The 22296-nt window shown below is 37.5% G+C and overlaps 1 protein-coding gene across 2 annotated transcripts in view; it reads left to right on the forward strand.

Moving 5' to 3' along the window:
• The window catches only part of RNF17 (ring finger protein 17), a 159041-nt gene that overhangs the window by 127048 nt on the left and 9697 nt on the right, over positions 1–22296 (forward strand). For both annotated transcript variants that reach the window (XM_045978212.1, XM_045978213.1), the window contains 4 exons: positions 2186–2311; positions 3769–3825; positions 7847–7963; positions 21390–21558. In XM_045978212.1, the coding sequence (XP_045834168.1) occupies positions 2186–2311; positions 3769–3825; positions 7847–7963; positions 21390–21558 (469 nt within the window). The remainder of the gene's footprint in view (positions 1–2185; positions 2312–3768; positions 3826–7846; positions 7964–21389; positions 21559–22296) is intronic.

Genomic DNA, 22296 nt, shown 5'->3' on the forward strand with positions numbered 1-22296 from the left:
GCTGCTTAAATTGTCAGAAAGCACGAACATGCATGCCCTGCAGCCCTTACTGCCATACCAGAGATTAGCCAGACTTGCTCCTGTGTCTTTATATACTACTAAGAAATACTGAGTACTTATCAGCTGAGCTCTCTTCTTAGCCTGGAGGTACAACAATGAACTGAAGAACCAAATTTCTGCCTTTATGGAGTTTCCATTTTAGTGGTGGGAAACAAAATTAAAAACATAAAATATAAGGTATATTAGATTGTGGTAAGTGCTAGGAAGAAAATAAAGAAGGAAAGGCTGATGGGGAGGGTGGGGCCGGGAGAAGGTAACTTTTTAAATACAGTGGTCAGGGAAGACCTCACTGCAAAAAATGAGAGATAAGTAAAGACTTTAAAATGGTGAGAGGACAAACCATGCAGCTCTCCAGAGAACAGTGCAGAGAGTTCCAAGCAGGAACACTCCTAGTGGAGTGATAAAGGGACTGGCAGAGAAGCCACTAGGGCTGGAGCAGAAGGAGCAAGACAGAAGAGTTGCAGATGGGGGAGATTTGTGAAAGTTTTAGCTCTCAAGCTGACCCAGGCAGCCACGTGAGGATTTGATCAAAGGAGTGGCACGACCTACCCTTGCATTCTAGTATTTCCAGTCTGCTACGCTAAGTGTAGTAGTGGAGCTGCTGGAGAGTAAAAAAGATTAGGGAGCAGGGAGATGGGCTGGAAGGCAATAACTCAGTAGAGACAGTAGGCCTAAGGTGGTACCAAGTATATGGTACCTAAGCTATGTACATGTTCAGTGCCTAGTAAATGTTAAGTGGACTTAAGAATTTTAAAGCTCTGAAAAAAATTAATTAATTTTAAAAATTTACATAACTTGCAAAAAAAAAGAATTTTAAAGCTATTATCATAACTCCTAAATACTCATGAATTTCTTCTGATTCCTGCCATTTCTGGATTTTTAGCAGAACTTCATTTCTTTACCTCTGGATATATCTTTTCTTTCTCCTTCTACTTAGTATAAATTATTAGTATCATCTAAAGATAATGTAATTTTTTTCTGTTCCAATAACACTTTATTTATGAATACTGAAATTTGAATTTCATATAATTTCCACATGCAATAGAATATTATTTTTTTATTTTGTTCTCAACCATTTAAAAATGTAAAGATCCATTCTTGGTTTGTCTCCCTCCCAATCCCATCTTGTTTCATTTATTCTTCTCCTATCCCCCTAACCCCCCATGTTGCTTCTCCATGTCCTCATATCAGGGAGATCATATGATAGTTGTCTTTCTCCGATTGACTTATTTCACTAATCATGATACGCTTTAGTTCCATCCACGTCGTCGCAAATGGCAAGATTTCATAAATGACTCTTAATTTCACAGAACAAACTGGGGGTTGCTGGGGGGAGGTGGGATTGGGAGGGGGGAGGGGGCTATGGACATTGGGGAGGGGAGGCGAACCATAAGAGACTATGGACTCTGAAAAACAACCTGAGGGTTTTGAAGGGTCAGGGGTGGGAGGTTGGGGGAACAGGTGGTGGGTAATAGGGAGGGCACGTTTTGCATGGAGTACTGGGTGTTGTGCAAAAACAATGAATACTGTTATGCTGAAAAAAATAAATAAAATGGAAAAAAAAAAAGAAAATCAAATGAAGCCCACACGTCGTTCTCGGTGCAAAACTGTATTAGATTTTTCTTACTGCTCCAATTAAAATTTGAGTTTGTTTAAATATTCATGACATATCTAAAGCAAATACATACAATAAAAGTTTACTGTAAAAGAAAAAAATGTAAAGATCCTTCTTAGCTCACACACCATACAAAAACATGTGGCAGGCCAGGTTTGGTCCACAGACTATGGCTTGTCAACTTGTGTTCAACACTGTGAGTTTTGAATTCATCTATACCTTCCTTCTAGTACCTAATTCACTGCCTTACTGTAATTTTTTTTATAAATAACTAGAAAGCTCTCTACCTTATGGACATGTAAGCATATTTTAAAGAAACCATGGTAGTAGAATTGCTGTTTTATAACCTGCCAAAATACTAGGAAGAAAATTTTATGAAATGAGCAACTAGCCAAACTGGTAATACTGTGGTCATTAGAAATCTAATTTCTTATTTGTCTACCCTAAAATTTTAATCTTCAAACAGACTTTATTTTTATAGTAATAATCTTGTTTGTTGAACTTAAATAGGAATTACCTGAAAACCCATGGGAGAAATTATCTATTCATCTCTATTTTGATGGAATGTCACTTTCTTATTTTATGGCATACCATAAGTATTGTACTTTTGAGCATTCTGAGGAGATATTGAAAGAAGTAAGTGAGCTATTTTTCTATAAAAATCTAAACTATAGAAAAACAAATTCTGGATAAAATGTCATATAACACCTTACACTTCAAGTCTTTAGTACAGTTATGTGTCTGATACATTAAGAAAGTATAGAGAATTATAAATTATTTGTTGAGAAAGCAATATATCATGCTTTATAAACATCCTAAAAGACTTCAGTTGCACTAAGATTCAATTAATGTTTCATATCTTTAAACTTAGTGAAAAGGCCATCTGTTATCCAATGTTGTTTGAATATAGAAATTTAAATTATAAAGTGCTAATAGAATTCACTGCCAGAAAAGGATTCTCTCAGGAGATAACTTTTTTCCTTTTATTTAACATTATAACATTTCCTCCATTTTGCCTTTTTACAGGAAACTCAGAGCTGGATTTTAAGCTTAATTTCAATATATAGCCCTCTCCAGTTTCCCAGTGCTACTGTTTCTTAATATTTTTAAAAACATAACTAGCCTATTATAGATATGTTTTCACATTGCAAGATGCCATAAATACTTAATGGAAATGGGGAATTCATCATAAATAATACCATTAACATTTTATATAGCAAGGTATTTTTATTTCTAGACTTACAGTTACTTGTTAGGTTTTTAAGTATTCTTGTTCATAACAGTACACAACCAAACACTGAATCTTCAGTTCAATATAGAAAACTTTCTTCTTCACATAGAAACTGTGATATTACTTTATACACGTAATTCTTGTCAGTTTTTTTCTTATGAGCAGAAGGGTGTGTGTGGTATGTGTGTTGATGTGCAATGCATGTGTATTTGTATAAAGGTATACCATCTGTTAAACTGGTTTTATAAAGATTACTAACTCCCTCCCTTCCAGTTGTACTCTTTAGTTTGAATATTTTTTAAAAATACGTAAGAATTCCTTCTCTCTCATAATAAACTGAAGCTGGTTCTTGAGCAACACAGTTTTAAATTGCTTAGGTCCACTTACATGTGGATTTTTTACAGGACTGTAAATTTATTTTCTCTTATGATTTTCTTAATAACCCTTTTTTTCCCTCTAGCTTACTTTATTCTAAGAATACATATATAATACACATAACTTATGAAATATGTGTTAATTAACTTTTTGTTATTGGTAAGCCTTCCAGTCAACAGTATGCTACTAGTAATTAAGTTTTCAGGAAGTCAAAAGTTATATGTGGATTTTCACCCCTAACCCTCATGGTGTTCAAAGGTTAACTGTAATTACTATTGACATGTGTTTAACATAATTTGAGGATTCTTACTATTGCACTATTAAGATTACTCTAGAACAGTAGATTTTCCCATAGTTAACACAAAATAACTAAATGAATGCCAACAAGAACATGCACCCAGTTTTTGTGGGGATGAAATATGAAAGTGCCTTAAAAATACTATATAGTTGAAGTGGTTTATTTATTAACAATACTATATTATTTCAGAAGCTAGCAGATTACAATAAAAAGTACGAGGATGAAAGATGGGAAATAAGATTTGAGGTAAGTTTCAACCCAAATATTTTGGAAACTTTGGACACTTCATCAGTACAAAGGATCTAATATAAGATCAGGAAGTAATCATTTTCTTTTATTATGGCTTTATTGAGATATAATTTACATACATAAAATTTACCTTTTTAAACTGTACAATACGGTGGTTTTTTTGTATAGTCAGAGTTGTGCAGTTATCACAGCTATTTAATTCCACAACATTTCATCATCCCCAAAAGAAGCTCCTTACCAACAGGAGTCACTTCCCATTTTTCCCTTTCCCACTGTCCTGGAAACCAGTGGAAACTAATCTTCTGTCTCTCTGGATTTGCCAATTTTGGAAATTTTATAAAATAAAGGGAATCATATAATAATACATAGCCCTTTGTAACTGGCTTCTTTAACTGGAATAATGTTTTCAAGTTTCATTCATGTTGTAGTGTAGTATGTATCCTTCTTATTGCTGAATAATACTCCATTGTATGGATATACCACATTTTATTTATGCATTCCTCTGTTGATGGATAATCTGTTGGGTTTCTATCTTTTTGCAGCTGTGAATAAAGCTGTGAATATTTGCATACACGGTTTTTGTTTGTTTGTTTGTTTGTTTTTTTAATTTATTTGACAGAGATCACAAGTAGGCAGAGAGGCAGGCAGGGAGAGAGAGGAGGAGGAAGCAGGCTCCCTGCTGAGCAAGAGCCCGATGCGGGGCTCCATCCCAGGACCCTGAGATCATGACCTGAGCTGAAGGCAGAGGCTTTAACCCACTGAGCCACCCAGGTGCCCCTGCATACACGTTTTTATGTAGACATCTATTTTTCCTTCTCTTTTGGTATGGACCTAATTCCTACTAGTGGAATTGCTGAGTCATATGGTGACGCTATTTACCATTTTAAGGAACTATAAGACTGTTCTCCGAAAGTGATGCACCATTTTACTTTTATACTAGGAATGTACAAGGTTCCATTTTTTTCCCATATCCTTATCAACACTTGTTATCTGACTTGTTTCTCACCCATAGGTATAGAGTTGTACCTCATTGTGGTTTTGATGTGCTTTTCTCATGACTGGTGATGGCGAGCATCATATCATATGCTCTTTGTCCATTTATATATTTTCTTTGGAGAAATCTCTGTTCACGTACTTTGCCCAGGATTTGACACCAAAAGCAAAGCCAACAGAAACAAAATTTAACAAGTGGGACTACCTCAAACCAAGAAGCTTTTGCACAACAAAATAAAAAGGTGGCCTACAGATGGGAGGAAATATTTGCAAATCATATATCTGATAAGGCATTACTATCCAAAATATATAAAGAACTTATATAGCTCAATAGTAAAAAATAAACAATCTGATTAAAAAGTGAGCGGAAGAACTAAACAGACATTTTTTCAAAGAAGACATACAGATAGCCAACAGGTACATGAAAAGGTGCTCAGCATCATCAATCATCAGGTAAATGACATTTAAAAGCACAGTGTGGTATCACTTTACATATATTAGAATGACCGTCATCAAAAAGACGAGAGATAAGAAGTGCTGGCAAGGACGTGGAGAAAAGGGAACCATTGTGTACCAGTAGAGGGAATGTAAACTGGTAAACCATTATGGAAAACAATATGGAGGTTCCTCAAAAAATTAAAATTAGAATTACCCTTCTCAATTTCACTTCTAAGTATATATCCAAAGGAAACAAAATCACTATCTTAAAGAAGTAACTGCACCCATATGTCTATTGCAGCATTATTTACAATAGCAAGACATGGAAACAGCCTGTGTCCATCAGTGGATGAATGGATAAAGATGTGGGGTGTGGGTGTATGTTATACACATACACATATACATATCTTTACACAATGAAATAGTGTTCTTTTCAGCCATAAAAAGGAAATCCTGCCTTTTGTGGCAACATGGATGGACCTTGAAAGTACTATGCAAAGTGAAGTAAGTCAAATACTATATGATCTCAGTAATATGTGGAATCTTAAAAACTGAACTCAAATACAGAGAAAATATTGGTGGTTGCCAGGGATGAGGGGATGGGGGAAATGGGTGAAGGCAATCAAAAGATGCAAACTTCCAAAGTCCTGGGGATGTAATATACAACATGATGATTATAGTTAACACTGTATTGTATATTTGAAAGTTGCTAAGAGAGTAGATCTTTAATGTTTTCATCAGAAAATGTTTTCATCAGAAAATGATTGATGTTAGCTAAACTTGTGGTGTTCATTTTACAGTTATATACATATACTAAAATCATTATGTTGTATACCTTGCACTAATACAATGTTATGTGTGAATTATATCTCAATAATACCAGGAAAAAAATGGAAAATAAAAGTAAAAAATAATTAATTCCTCTGCCCATTTTTAGTTGGGTTGATTTTGTGGAACTGTAAGAGTTCTTTACATATTCTATATATAAGTCCCTTATCAGATACATATTTGCAGATATTTTCTTCCATTCTATGAGTTGTCTTTTTTTTTTTTAAAGATTTTATTTATTTGACAGATAGAGATCACAAGTAGGCAGAGAGGCAGGCAGAGAGAGAGAGAGGAGGAAGCAGGCTCCCCGCCAAGCAGAGAGCCCGATGCGGGGCTCGATCCCAGGACCCTGGGATCATGACCTGAGCGAAAGGCAGAGGCTTTAACCCACTGAACCACCCAGGCGCCCCCTATGAGTTGTCTTTATACTTTGTTATCAGTATCCTTTAAAATACCAAAGTTCTAGGGTTTTCTTTTTAAGATTTTATTTATTTACTAGAGAAAGAGAAAGAGTGAGCACAAATGGGACAGAGAGGCAAAGAGAGAGGGAGAAGTGAACTCCTGGCTGAACAGGACCCTGAGATCATGACCTGAGCCAAAGGCAGACACTTAAAACCAACTGAGCCAGCCAGATGCCCCTAAAGCGCCAAAGTTTTTAATCTTGGTGAAGTCTAGTCATATGATTTCTTTTTTCCACTTGTGCTTTTTGGTGCAGGCAGTAAGAGTTTTAATGAAAGTTCCAATTATTTATAAGTGGAATTTTATTTCTGTGATTATAAAAATAACAAATGTATTATAAAGTGCTTTGTAACAAATCAGTAATACAGGAGTTGGTAATCAGTGTTCACTGAATGCTACTGGTTTTGTTCTGTTTTGTCACCAGTTTGGAAATGTAAATAGTAATAAATCTAGTTTGAATGTGATCATTTTACTTTTTATGCTAATTACAATATTTAAGCTCTTAAAACTTTCTTAAATACCACCCACATTTTTATATTTTTGTTTTTAACAACTGCTAACTGCCAGATTCCTCTTGGGAATCACCTAACTTTTTATTATTTTTTTTTCAGAGTTTAAAGAGAGCACAATTTTTTTGATGATTTTAACTTAAATCTTCTTTTGGCATTTCTTATATTATTTTAGTTTTTTTTAAGGCTTTATTTATTTATTTGACAGAGCACAAGCAGGGGTAGTGGCAGGCAGAGGGAAAAGGAGACACAAACTGAGGGAGAGGAGGAAGCAGGCTCTTGCGGGAGCAAGGAATCCAGTGTGGCACTCGGTCCCATGGGATCATAACCCAAGCTGAAGGCATTTTCTTAACCAACTGAGCCACCGAGATGCCCCATATTACTTTAGTCTTTACTGTAAAATATGTACTTACTCTAAAAATAAATGGATGTGAATAGAAAAATGTACCCCCTTCTATACCTCAAATAATTGAGTGGCAATTACTGTTAGCTCTTTGATAGCCATTCTTCTGGAGTTTTATGTGTATAGGTAAGTATGTATACATAAACAGATATTTATATGAGTGTTTTAACACAAATTTTTTGGGGGGAACAAAAGAGTGTTAAAGGTCTTTAGTCACATTTTGGTCCTACTGAAACAGAATCATTTTGTGGTATCCATTATCTAAGAGAGTTTGCTTTCTGCTAATTGAAAATAAATTGGCAACATAATGAGTTTTATTAAATTTTAATAATGTACTGGATTTCTGTAATAGTCATTCTGAAATTTGAATTTATTTGTGGTGCTTTAGGAATTGCTTTTGTCTGAAACAGAGACTCCTATTTTACCACCATATTTGCCTTCATCTCTGCCTCCCCCAGAAGAACTCTATGCTGTTCAAGTTAAGCACGTTGTCTCACCTAATGAAGTATGTAATCTAAATGATTAGTTGCTGATTGAAAATATAAAAGGAAATCTTGATCTTAAACTCTAGGTTTGACTCTTTATGCTTACATCCTCCTTTTTTTCAAATTTCATTAAATTCTAATTAATTAACATGTAGTATAATATTGGTTCGGGGAGTAGAATTTAGAATTTAGTGATTCATCACTTAGATATAACACCCAGTGGTCATCATAACAAGTACCCTCCTTAATACTTACATCACGCATTTATCCCATCCCCTGCCATCAACTGTCAGTTTGTTCTCTATAGTTAAGAGTCTCTTATAGTTTGCTTGCCTCACTCAATTTTTTCCCTTCCCCTATGTTCATATGTTTGGTTTCTTAAATTCCACATTTGAGTGAAATCGTGTATTTGTCTTTCTCTGACTGACTTATTTCACTTAGCATAATACACTCTAGCTCCATCCATGTTGTTGCAAATGGCAAGATTTCATTCTTTTTGATGACTGAGTAATATTCCATTATAAATATATACCATATCTTATTATCCATTCATCAGTCAGTGGACATTTGGGCATTCTTCATAGTTTGGCTGTTGTTGATAATGCTGCTGTAAACATCAGAGTGCATATACTCAAATCTGTATTTTTATCCTTTGGATAAATAACAGTGCAATTGCTGGATCCTAAGGTAGTTCTACTTTTAGCTTTGTGAGAAACATCCATACTGTTTTCCAGAGTGGCTGCACCAGTTTGCCTTCTCACCAGCAGAGTAAGAGGTTTCCCCTTTCTCTGCATCCTCGCCAAAATCTGTTGTTTCCTGTGTTGTTAATTTTACCCATTCTAACAGGCATGAGGTTATATCTCATCATGGTTTTGATTTGTATTTTCCTGATAAAGAGTGATGTTGAGCCTCTTTTCATGCTCCTGTTAGCCATCTGGATGTCTTCTTTGGAAAAATACTTGTTAATGTCTCTGCCCATTTCTTAACTGGATTATTTATTTTTGGAGTGTTGAGTTTGATAAGTTCTTTATAGATTTTAGATACTAACCCTTCGTCAGATGTCATTTACAAATATCTTCTCCCATTCTGTAGGCTGCCTTTTAGGTTTGTTGATCATTTCCTTCACTGTGCAGAAGCTTTTTATCTTGATGAAGTCCCAGTAGTTCATTTTCGCTTTTGTTCCCCTGTCACCAGATATGTGTCTAGTTAAGAATTTGCTGTGGCTAAGGTCAGAGAGATTGCTGCCTTTGTAATGCTCTAGGATCTTGATGGTTTCCTGTCTCACATTTAGGCCTTTCATCCATTTTTAATTCATTCTTGTGTATGGTGTAAGAAAGTGGGCCTCTTTCATTCTTCAGCATATGGGTGTCCAATTTTCCCAATACCATTTGTTGAAGAGACTGTCTTTTTTCCATTGGATATACTCTCCTGCTTTGTCAAGTATTAGTTGGCCATACACTTGTGGGTCCATTTCTGGGTTTTCTGTTCTGTTCTATTGACCTACATGTCTGTTTTTGTGCCAGTACCATACTGTCTTGATGACTACAGCTTTATAATAGAGTTTGAAGTCTGGACACATGATGCCTCAGGCTTTGGTTTTCTTTTTCAGAATTGCTTTGGCTATTGGGGGTCTCTTGTGGTTCCATACAAATTTTAGGACTGTTTGTTCTAGCTCTGAAAAATTCTGGTGGTATTCTGCGTTGAATGTGTAGATTGCTTTGGGTAGCTTAGACATTTTAACTACATTTACTCTTTCAATCCATGAGCATGGAATGTTTTTCCCATTTCTTTGTGTCAACTTCAGTTTCTTCCATAAGCATTCTGTAGTTTTCAAAGTAATTCTTTTACTTCTTTGGTTAGGGTTATTCCTAGGTACCTTATGGGTTGGTGCAGTTATAAATGGGATCGATTCATTGATTTCTTTTTCTGCTGCTTCATTATTGGTGTATGGAAATGAAACAGATTTCTGTACATTGATTATATATCCTGCTGCTTTGCTGAATTCATATATTAGTTTTAGCAATTTTTTGGTGGACTCTTTCAAGGTTTTCTACATAGAGGATCATGTCTGCAAATTGTGAAACTCTGACTACTTCTTTGCCAGTTTGGATGCCTTTTTTTTCAGTGTTCCAAGATTCATTGTTTATGTACCACACCCAGTGCTCCATGCAATATGTGCCCTCTTTAATTTTTCTATTTTTTAATAAATTTTTATTTATTAGAGAGAGAGAGCATAATTAGAAAGGGAGCACGAGAGGAGGGGATGGGCAGAGGGAGAGGGAGAAAGAGATTCCCCAATGAGCAGGGAACAGGACATGGGGCTCAGTCCCAGGACCCTGGATCATGGCCTGAGTCAAACACAGATGCTTAATGGACATATCAGGGTGGCAACCCTGGATGCATTTTATTTGTTTTTGTTGTCTGATTCCTGAGGCTGAGACTTCCAGTACTATGTTAAATAGTAATCCTGAGAGTGGACATCCCTGTCTTTTTCCTGATAGTAGAGGAAAAGCTCTCAGTTTTCTCCCATTGAGGGTGAAATTAGCTGTGGTTCCTTTGTATATGGCCTTTATGATGTTGAGGTATGTTCCACCTATCCTTTTTGAGGGTTTTCATCAAGAAACTATGCTATATTTTGTCAAACGCTTTTGCTGCCTCTTTTGAGAGAATCATGTGGTTCTTATCCTTTCTTTTATGTGGTATATCACATTGATTTGCAAATATTGAACCATGCCTGTAGCCCAGGAATAAATACCACTTGATTGTGGTGAATAATTATTTTAATGTAATGTTGGATTCAGTTTGCTGGTATCTTGTTGAGAATTACTGCATCCATGTTCATCAGGGATATTGGCCTGAATTCTCCTGTTTAGTGGGATCTTTGGTTTTAGAATCAAGGTAATGCTGGACTCGTGAAAGAAGATTGGAAGTTTTCCTTCCACTTCTGTGTTTTGGAACACTTTGAGAAGAATAGTTATCAACTCTCCTTTAAATGTCTGATAGAATTCCCCTGTGAAACCATCTGGTCCTGGACTTGGCTTTGTTAGAGGAATTTTTATTACTGATTTAATTTCTTTTCTGGTATGGGTTTATTCAAATTGTTTATTTCTTCCTTTTTTAGTATTGGTCATTTCTATGTTTATAGGAATTTATCCATTTCTTCCAGAATTCCCAGTTTTTTAGCATATGATTTTTCATAATCTTATATTCTTTTTATTATATTAACATATAATGTATTATTAGCGCCAGGGGTAAAGAACAGTGAATCGCCAGGTTTACGCACTTTACAGCACTCACCATAGCACATACATTCCCCAATATCTATAAACCAACCACCTTCTCCCTATCCCCCCCCCTCCCAGCAACCCTCAGTTTGTTTTGTGAGATAAAGAGTCTCTTACAGTTTGTCTCCCTCCTGATCCCATCTTGTTTCATTTTTTCCTTCCCTATCCCCCAAACCCGCCACATTGCCTCTCAAATTCCTCATATTAGGGAGATGATATGATAATTGTCTTTTTCTTATTGACTTATTTCACTGATCATAATACCCTCTAGTTCCATCCACATCGTCACAAATGGCAAGATTTCATTTCTTTTGATGGCTGCATAGTATTCTGTTGTATATATACACCACATCTTCTTTATCCATTCATCTGTTGATGGACATCTAGGTTCTTAACATAGTTTGGCTATTGTGGACATTGCTGCTATAAACATTCGGGTGCATGTGCCCCTTTGGATCACTGCATTTGTATCTTTAGGGTAAATACCCAGTGGTGCAATTGCTGAGTCATAGGGTAGCTCTATTATCAACTTTTTGAGGTACCTCCATGTTGTTTTCCAGAGTGGTTGCACCAGCTCGCATTCCCACCAACTGCCTTTCTCTGCATCCTCAACAGCATCTGTCATTTCCTGACTTGTTAACTTTAGCCATTCTGACTGGTGTGAGGTGGTATCTCATTGTGGTTTTGATTCGTATTTCCCTGAAGCCGAGTGATGTGGAGCACTTTCCTCTGTCTGTTGGCCACCTGGATGTCTTCTTTGCAGAAATATCCGTTCATGTCTTCTGCCCATTTCTGAATTGGATTATTTGTTCTTTGGGTGTTGAGTTGATGAGTTCTTTATAGATTTTGCATACTAGCCCTTTATCTCATGTGTCATTTGTGAATCTCTTCTCCCATTCTGTCAGTTGTCTTTTGGTTTTGTTGACTGTCTCCTTTGCTGTGCAAAAGCTTTTGATCTTGATGAAATCCCAGTAGTTCATTTTTGCCCTTGCTTCCCTTGCCTTTGGCGATGTTCCTAGGAGGAAGTTGCTGCGGCTGAGGTCGAAGAGGTTGCTGCCTGTGTTCTCCTCAAGGATTTTGATGGATTCCTTTCTCACATTGAGGGTCTTCATCCATTTTGATTCTGTTTTTGTGTGCAGTGTAAGGAAATGGTCCAGTTTCATTTTTCTGCCTGCGGCTGTCCAATTTTCCCAACACCATTTGTTGAAGAGACTGTCTGTTTTCCACTGGACATTCTTTCCTGCTTTGTCGAAGATTAGTTGACCATAGAGTTGAGGGTCTATTTCTGGGCTTCCTATTCTGTTCCATAAGTCTGTTTTGTGCCAGTAGCATACTGTCTTGAGGATGACCGCTTTGTCATAGAGCTTGAAGTCTGGAATTGTGATGCCACCAACTTTGGCTTTCTTTTTCAACATTCCTCTGGCTATTCGAGGTCTTTTCTGGTTCCATACAAATTTTAGGATTATCTATTCCATTTCTTCGAGAAAAAAAAAATGGATGGTATTTTGACAGGGATTGCATTAAACGTGTAGATTGCTTTAGGTAGCCTAGACATTTTCACAATATATGTTCTTCCAGTCCATGAGCATGGAACATTTTTTCGTTTCTTTGTGTCTTCCTCAGTCTCTTTCATGAGTACTTTATAGTTTTCTGAGTACAGATTCTTTGCCTCGTTGGTTAGGTTTATTCCTAGGTATCTTACGGTTTTAGGTGCAATTGTAAATGGGATTGACTCCTTAATTTCTCTTTCTTCTGTCTTGTTGTTGGTGTATAGAAATGCAACTGATTTCTGCACATTGATTTTATATCCTGACACTATTCTCAATTCCCGTACAAGTTCTAGCAGATTTGGAGTGGAGTCTTTTGGGTTTTCCACATATAGTATCATATCATCTGCAAAGAGTGAGAGTTTGACTTCTTCTTTGCTGATTTGGATGCCTTTAATTTCTTTTGTTGTCTGATTACCGAGGCTAGGACTTCTAGTACTATGTTGAATAGCAGTGGTGATAATGGACATCGATGCCGTGTTCCCGACCTTAGTGGAAAAGCTCTCAGTTTTTCTCCATTGAGAATGGTATTCACCGTGGGTTTTTCATAAATGGCTTTGATGATATCCCTACACTTTGAAGAGTTTTGATCAAGAAAGGATGCTGTACTTTGTCAAATGCTTTTTCAGCATCTATTGAGAGTATCATATGGTTCTTGTTCTTTCTTTTATTAATGTATTGTATCACATTGATTGATTTGCGGATGTTGAACCAACCTTGCAGCCCACTTGCTCGTGGTGAATGATCCTTTTAACGGACTGTTGGATCCTATTGGCTAGTATTTTGGTGAGAATTTTCGCATCTGTGTTCAAGGATATTGGTCTGTAATTCTCCTTTTTTTAATATATATATATTTTATTTATTTGACAGAGAGAAATCACAACTAGGCAGAGAGGCAGGCAGAGAGAGAGGAGGAAGCAGGCTCCCTGCAGAGCAGAAAGCCCGATGTGGGGCTCCAACCCAGGACCCTGGGATCATGACCTGAGCCGAAGGCATAGGCTTTAACCCACTGAGCCACCCAGGCGCCCCTGTAATTCTCCTTTTTGATGGGTCTTTGTCTGGTTTGGAGATCAAGGTAATGCTGGCCTCATAAAATGAGTCTGGCAGTTTTCCTTCCATTTCTATTTTTTAGAACAGTTTCAGGAGAATAGCTGTTAATTCTTTAAATGTTCGGTAGAATTCCCCTGGGAAGCCATCTGGCCCTGGGCTCTTGTTTGTTGGGAGATTTTTTTTTTTTTTAAAGATTTTATTTATTTATTTGTCAGAGAGAGAGAGAGCGAGAGTGAGCACAGGCAGACAGAGTGGCAGGCAGAGACGGAGAGAGAAGCAGGCTTCCCGCTGAGCAGGGAGCCCGATGTAGGACTCGATCCCAGGACATGGGACTCGATCCCAGAACGCTGGGATCATGACCTGAGCCGAAGGCAGCCGCTTAACCAACTGAGCCACCCAGGCGTCCCTGTTGGGAGATTTTTGATGACTGCTTCAATCTTGCTGGTTATGGGTCTGTGCAGGTTTTCTGTTTCTTCCTGGTTCGGTTTTGGTAGTTTGTATGTATCTAGGAATGCATCCATTTCTTCCAGATTGTCAAATTTGTTAGCGTATAGATGCTCATAATTTGTTCTTATAATTGTTTGTATTTCTGTGGTGTTGGTTGTGATCTCTCCTCTTTCATTCATGATTTTATTTATTTGGGTCCTTTCTGTTTTCTTTTTGAGAAGTCTGGCCAGGGGTTTATCAATCTGATTAATTCATTCAAAGAACAAGCTCCTAGTTTTGTTGATTTGTTCTGGTGTTCTTTTGGTTTCTATTTCATTGATTTCTGCTCTGATCTTTATGATTTCTCTTCTCCTGCTGGGTTTAGGGTTTCTTTCTTGTTCTTTCTCCAGCTCCTTTAGGTGTAGGGTTGGGTTGTGTATTTGAGACCTTTCTTGTTTCTTTTTTTTTTTTAAAGATTTTTTTTTTATTTATTTATTTGACAGAGAGAGATCACAAGTAGGCAGAGAGGCAAGCAGAGAGAGAGAGAGAGGAGGAAGCAGGCTCCCCGCCAAGCAGAGAGCCCGATGCGGGACTCGATCCCAGGACCCTGGGATCATGACCTGAGCCGAAGGCAGAGGCTTAAACCACTGAGCCACCCAGGTGCCCGAGACCTTTCTTGTTTCTTGAGAAAGGCTTGTATCACTATATATTTTCCTCTCAGGACTGCCTTTGCTGTGTCCCACAGATTTTGAACCGTTGTATGTTCATTATCATTTGTTTCCCTGAAATTTTTTCAGTTCCTCTTTAATATCCTGGTTTACCCATTCATTCTTTCAAGGCTGTTCTTTAGCCTCCATGTATTTGGGTTCTTTCCAAATTTCCTCTTGTGACTAAGTTCTAGCTTCAGAGCATTGTGGTCTGAAAATATGCAGGCAATGATCCCAGTCTTTTGGTACTGGTTGAGACCTGATTTGTGACCCAGGATGTGATCTATTCCGGAGAATGTTCCTTGTGCACCAGTGAAGAATGTGTATTCTGTTGCTTTGGGATGGAATGTTCTGAATATGTCTGTGATGTCCATCTGGTCCAGTGTGTCATTTAAGGCCTTTATTTCCTTGTTGAGCTTTTGCTTGGATGGTCTGTCCATTTCAGTGAGGGGGGTGTTAAAGTCCCCTACTATTATTCTATTATTGTCGATGTGTTTCTTTGATTTTGTTATTAATTGGTCTATATAGCTGGCTGCTCCCATGTTAGGAGCATAGATATTTAAAATTGTTAGCTCTTCTTGTTGGACAGGCCCTTTGAGTATGATACAGTGTCCTTTCTCATCTCTTATTGTAGTCTTTGGCTTAAAATCTACTTTATCTGATATAAGGATTGCCACCCCAGCTTTCTTCTGATGCCCATTAGCATGGTAAATTGTTTTCCACCCCCTCACTTTAAATCTGGAGGTGTCGTTGGGTCTAAAATGAGTTTCTTGTAGACAGCATATCGATAGGTTTTGGTTTTTTATTCATTCTGATACCCTTTGTCTTTTGATTGGGGCATTTAGCCCATTTACGTTCAAGATAACTCCTGAAAGATGTGAATTTAGTGCCATTGTATTGCCTGTAAGGTGACTGTTACTGTATATTGTCTCTCTTCCTTTCTGCTCTACTGCTCTTAGACTCTCTCTTCGCTTAGAGGACCCCTTTCAATATTTCCTGTGTGGGTGGTTTGGTGTCGGCAAATTCTTTTAGTTTTTGTTTGTCCTGGAAGCTTTCGATCTCTCCTTCTATTTTCAATGACATCCTACTGGATATAGTATTCTTGGCTGCATATTTTTCTCATTTAGTGCTCTGAATATATCATGCCAGTTCTTTCTGGCCTGCCAGGTCTCTGTGGATAAGTCTGCTGCCAGTGTAATATTTCTACCATTGTATGTTACAGACTTCTTGTCCCAAGCTGCTTTCAGGATTTTCTCTTTGTCACTAAGACTTGTAAGTTTTACTGTAAGATGACAGGGTGTGGACCTATTTTTATTGATTTTCATGGGGAATCTCTGTGCCTCCTGGATTTTGATGCTTGTTCCCTTTGCCATATGAGGGAAATTCTCTACAATAATTATATCCAGGATACCTTCAGCCCCCTTCTCTCTTCTTCCTCTGGGATCCCAATTATTCTAATATTGTTTCGTCTTATGCTATCACTTGTCTCTCGAATTCTCCCCTCGCAGTCCAGTAGTTGTTTGTCTCTCTTTTGCTCAGCTTCTTTATTCTCTACGATTTTATCTTATATATCACTAATTCTCTCTTCTGCCTCATTTATCCTAGCAGTAAGAGCCTCCATTTTTTATTGCACCTCATTAATAGCTATTTTTATTTCAAGTTGATTAGATTTTATTTCTTTTATTTCTCCAGAAAGGGCTTTTATTTCTCCAGACAGGGTTTCTCTAATATCTTCCATGCCTTTTTTGAGCCCAGCTAGCACCTTGGGAATTATCATTCTGAACTCTCGATCTGACATATTACCAATGTCCTTATTGATTAGGTCCCTAGTCTTCGGTACTGCCTCTTGTTCTTTCTTTTGTGGTGAGTTTTTCTGGCTTGTCGTTTTATCCAGATAAGAGTATATGAAGGAGAGAATAAAATACTAGAAGGGTGTCAAAGACCCCAGGAAAATGTGCGTTAACCAAATCATGGGGGGAGGGAAATGGGGGTAAAAAGTTCAAAGAAAAATTAAAATAAAAAGAAAAATATATATATATATATTATATATATATTAGACTGGTGAGTAGAACAGAGCCACCCACTTAATTTGGGGAGTATTTTGGTCTCTTAGAAGAAATTACCTCTCAAAATTTTAAAGAAATAAAAAAAAAAACCATACACACACACACACACACACACACACACAAATAAGGGTAAACATGATCAAGGGATGGAATATGAGTATAAAGATGAAAAATTTTTTAAAATTCTTAAAAGAGTTGATAAGTTGGTTGGGAAAAGAAAGCAAAGGAAAGTGTAGAGAATTTGCTGAGGCTGGAGCCTAGAAAAAGCCCTGTGCTAGATTTAGGGTATATTTTGATCTATTAGAAGAAGTTGTATCCTAAAATTTTTTAGAAGGAAAAAACCCTATGTGTATACAAAAAGTAAAGTTAGATACAATGAAGGATAAAATATTACTATAATAATGAAGGTTCAAAAAGATTTTTTTTAATGAAAGGTATTGTTAAGATAAACTAGTTAAAAAACATTAAAAGAGGAAAGAGTAAAAGTATAAAAAATTAGAATAAGAAAAATTTTTTTTAATTAGTTATCTTTGCAAGACTAGAGAATCATGGGGAGAAAGCCATGAATTCCATGCTTTGCCTTCTCCTCTGGAATTCTGCTGTTCTCCATGATAAGTGAACTTGTTCTTCGCTGGATTTCTTGCTCATCTTCTGGGGTTGGGGCCTTTTGTACTTATTCTCAAATGTCTTTGCCCGAGGCAGAATTGCATCACGCTTGCCAGGGGCCAGGCTAAGTAATCTGCTCTGGTTTGCTCTCGGAGCTTTTGTTCCTTGAACACTTTCCATAGAGTTCTGAAGGACGGGAATGAAAATGGCGGCCTCCCAGTCTCCGGCGCAGAGGAGCCGAGAGCTCGGAGCCCCACTCCTCAGAGCGCCCTCAGAGAAAAGCGCTCAATCACTCCCATCTCCCTGGTCTCCAGCCATACTCTGAGCTCACCCAGCCTGTGATCGTCTGTCTCTGGCACACGGCCCCACCTGGAATCTCCAAACACAGGAGATCCTGGCCGCTCTTCCTGGGGGGAATCTCCTGGGATCTGCCATTTTTGGGGTCCCTGCTCAAAGGGCAGTGGCCTAACTGTGCCACAGATCACAGTTTAAGGTAACCCTGAGTTGAGAGCTCACTCCTTAGCTCTGTCTCTGTAGCTGGCTTCCCGGCTCTAGTACCTGCAAGCTCTATGACACTGACACCCCCGATCCTTCTGTGACCCCGCGAGACCTGAGACCACGCTGTCCCTGGCTCCACCCTGGCTTAGCCTCTGGAACGATGTCCCTCAGTGGAGCAGACTTGTAAACGTTCTAATTTTGTGCTCCATTGCTCTGCTGCTTGCCAGGAGCTGGCCCTCTCCCTGCGGTCTATCTTCTTTTCGCTTTGGATTCACTTCTCTGCAGGTCCTACCTTTCAGAAAGTGGTCGATTTTCTGTTTCTAGAATTGCTGTTCTTCTCTTCGATCTCCTGTTGGATTGTAGGTCTTCAGAATGGTTTGATAAACTATCTAGCTGGTTTCCTGCGACCTCATGTCGTCTCAGCCTGCTACTCCTCTGCCATCTTGACTCCTCTTCCTCATAATATTCTTGTATTCTTATAATTATTCTTCTTATAATTATTTGTAGTTCTGTAGTTGTGATGTGTCCTCTTTCATTCATTATTTTATTTATTTAGGTCTTTCTCTTTCCTTTTTAATAAGTCTGGCTAGGTTTTTATAAATTTTAATTCTTTCAGTGAACCAGGTTTTTATAAATTTTAATTCTTTCAGTGAACCAGCTCTTAGTTTTGTTGATCTGTTCTACTGGGTTTTTTGTTTCTATATCATTTATTTCTGTTCTGATCTTAATTATTTCCCTTCTTCTATTGGCCTTAGATTTGCTGTTCCTTTTCTCCCTCCCTGAGGTGTAAAGTTAGGTTTTTCATTTGAAATTTTTCTTGCTTCTTGATATAGATTCGTATTGCAGTGTACTTCCTTTTAAGATCACTTTTGCTGCATCCCAAAGGTTTTAGACTACCATGTGTTCATTTTATTTGCTTCCATTTATTTTTTTATTTTTTAATTTCCTGTTTAACCAGTTTATTCTTCAGAAGGATGTTCTTTAATCTCCATGTATTTATGATCTTTCCATATTTTTCCTTTTTTTTCATTATGTTAGTCACCATACAGTACATCATTAGTTTTTGATGTAGTGTTCCATGAGTCGTTATTTGCATAAACACCCATATTTTTTTCTTGTGGTTAACTTCAAGTTTCATATTGTTATGCATGGTATGACCTCGATCTTTTTGTACTTGTCGAAGGGTGATTTGTGACCCTGTGGGTGATCTATTCTGGAGAATGTCCCATGTGCACTCAAAAAGAATGTGTATTCTGCTGATGTATTCAGAATATGTCTGTTAAGTCCACCTGGTCCAGTGTGTCATTCAAAGCCTTGTTTCCTTGTTGATTTTCTGCTTAGATGATCTGTCCATTGCAGTAAGTGGTGGTATTAAAGCCTTCTTCTATTATTGTGTTATCATCAATGAGTTTCTTTGCTTATTGTTAATTGATTTATATGTTTGGGTGCTCCCAAGGTGAGGGCATAAATATTTGTAATTGTTAGGTCTTCTTGTTGGATAGACCACTTAAGTATGACATAGTGCCCGTTTACATCTGTTACAGTTTGTGGTTTAAAATCTAGTTTGACTAATATAAGTATGGTTACTCCAGCTTTCTTTTGGCATGTGTTATTATGATAGATGTTTCTTCATCCTCTCGTTTTCCATCTACAAGTATCTTTAAGTCTAAAATGAGTCTCTTATAGGCAACATATCGATGGGTCTTGTTTTTTAATCCGTTCTGATGCCCTGAGTCTTTTGATTGGAACATTGAGTCTATTTACATTTGGAGTAATGATTGATAGGAATTTAGTGCCATTGTGTTACCTGTAAAGTTGGTGTTTGTGGTGATGTTTTCTTTCATTTCTAGTCTTTGTTGCTTTGGGTCTTTTTTTTCCCCACTCAAAGAGTCCCCTTTAATATTCTTTTTTTTTTTTTTAAGATTTTATTATTTATTTATTTATTTGACAGAGAGAGAGATCACAAGTAGACAGACAGGCAGAGAGAAAGAGAGGGAAGCAGGCTCCCTGCTGAGCAGAGAGCCCGATACGGGACTCGATCCCAGGACCCTGAGATCATGACCTGAGCCGAAGACAGTGGCTTAACCCACTGAGCCACCCAGGCGCCCATCTTTCTGATTTTAAATAGTTGACCTCCAGTGTGCCAACTGTTCAATTTCCTCTTCAGACATTTGTTAATAAAGCAAGTGTTTCTTAAGCACTTGCTGGGTTTCAAGTTTTGTGTTGCTTTAGTCTATTTATGTCAGTATTAAATTTTTAAGGCAGAACTGTTTCCATCTTTGAAATGTTAAACATCTCATTTCCTTATCCTCTTCCTACACTGAACTCTAGATACTCTTTATTCTGCTCTGTTTTTCCATGCCATTTATCACCTTCTAATACATTTTCTTACCATGTTTGTCTGCTTCTCCCTATTAGAATGTAACCACATGAAGACTGGGAGTTTTGCCCCTTTTGGTCACACATGTGTCCCCAGGATCCAGAATATTGCCTAATATATAGTAGTCACTCAATAAATATTGATTGAATAAATAAGTGCCGTAAAGAAAATTCAATTATATGTCCTTGCCTAACAAGAAAGAAGAATAAAGTGGCAAATTAAGTAGAACAGGCAGTTCCTTCAGCTGTTTTACATATTAGACCATTCTTTCATAGGAAAATTTGCTAATTCCATTAAGGAAGATAGCAGTTTACAACTCTGTTGGTTTTTATAATGATTTCTTTTCATATTAGTTATTTATTACTGCATAACAAATTACCCCAAACTTAGCAGCTTAAAACACATATGAGAGAGTCAGAAATCCAGGAGCTAGCTAATTAAGTGCTGGCTTAGGATCTCTCACTGACAGGTGTTCAGCCAAGATAGTGGGGGGCGGGGGGGGGGGTACGCTGCAAGACCCACTTCCAAAAAGACTCCCATGGACGTTACCTGGAAGGCTCAGTTCTTGGCCCTGTGGGCCTCCCCCCGGTCTGCTAAGAACATGGCTACATGCTTCTCTGAGAGAGAACAGTTGTAGAAAGAGCATACCACCAAGACAGAGGCCATGTGTCTTTGATGATGTGGTCTCAGCAGTCATATATCATCACATATGTCATTATCTTTTGGTCACAAAGATCAACTCTGGTATCATGTGGGAGGGGAACTGTACAGGTATCATGGGGCCATTGTTAGAAACTACCACAGTAATTTTTCCATATAAATGAATATTAAACATTACAGAATTTGAAAGGTTTTTTTTTCCTTCCCTTCCCCCCCCCTTAGGTGTATATTTGCCTTGATTCTGTAGAAAGTTGTAATCTGTTTAACCAGCATAGTGATACAGAAGACAGTGGAATCAGCTGGGAATCTGAGTCTGAGAGCCTTAATGAAGCACTGCGGAGGTTTAATAAGAATGTGGAGACATTTCCTCCTCTGACAGATTTTAGAACAGGTATACTAAATCTTCTGAGTAAAGTGGGATTCTTAATAAACTGTTGTTTTGTTTTAAGGGCTTTTGAGTTTCAGCTATTTCTAATGTTAACTGATGTATTTTTAAATTTTTTACTTAAATTCAATTTAATTAGCATATAGTGTATTATAAGTGTCAGAAGTAGAACTTAGTGATTTATCAGTTGCATACACCCAGTGTATGTATGTATGCATACATCGAGTGTCCTCCATAATGTCCATCACCCAGTTACCCCATCCCCTGCACCTGCCTCCCCTCCAGCGGCCGTTTATTTCCTAGAGTTAGAAGTGTCTTATAGTTTGTCTCCCTTTCTGTTTTATCTTATTTTCCTTCCCTTCCCCTATATATATGTTTTTTTTCTTAAATTCCACATATGAGTGAAGTCATATGATATTTTTATACACTTTATATGCATGATCTCTTTGATTCCTCAAGACACTCTAGATTATCTTTCTCATTTTCTAGATGAGTAAAGTAAGAGAAGGGAAATAACTGCCTTGGGTCACTTCCATTTTCTAAAACTCAGGCTGCATTGAAAAATTGCATAAAGATGATTTTTCTAAGTTTGAGGTTTTGCCATTAGCTCAAATTGTTAGAGTTGTCATTCACACCTGAATGGCAGTAATTTTAATTACAAACTATCTACACTGATAATTTAAAGTAGGGTAGGGGAGCTCAGATTGTCCTGTCCTGTCAGGATAGGTCAAATCATGTTTTTTT

The sequence above is a fragment of the Meles meles genome, chromosome 14 (assembly GCF_922984935.1).
Source record: "Meles meles chromosome 14, mMelMel3.1 paternal haplotype, whole genome shotgun sequence".
Taxonomy (NCBI): Eukaryota; Metazoa; Chordata; class Mammalia; order Carnivora; family Mustelidae; genus Meles; species Meles meles.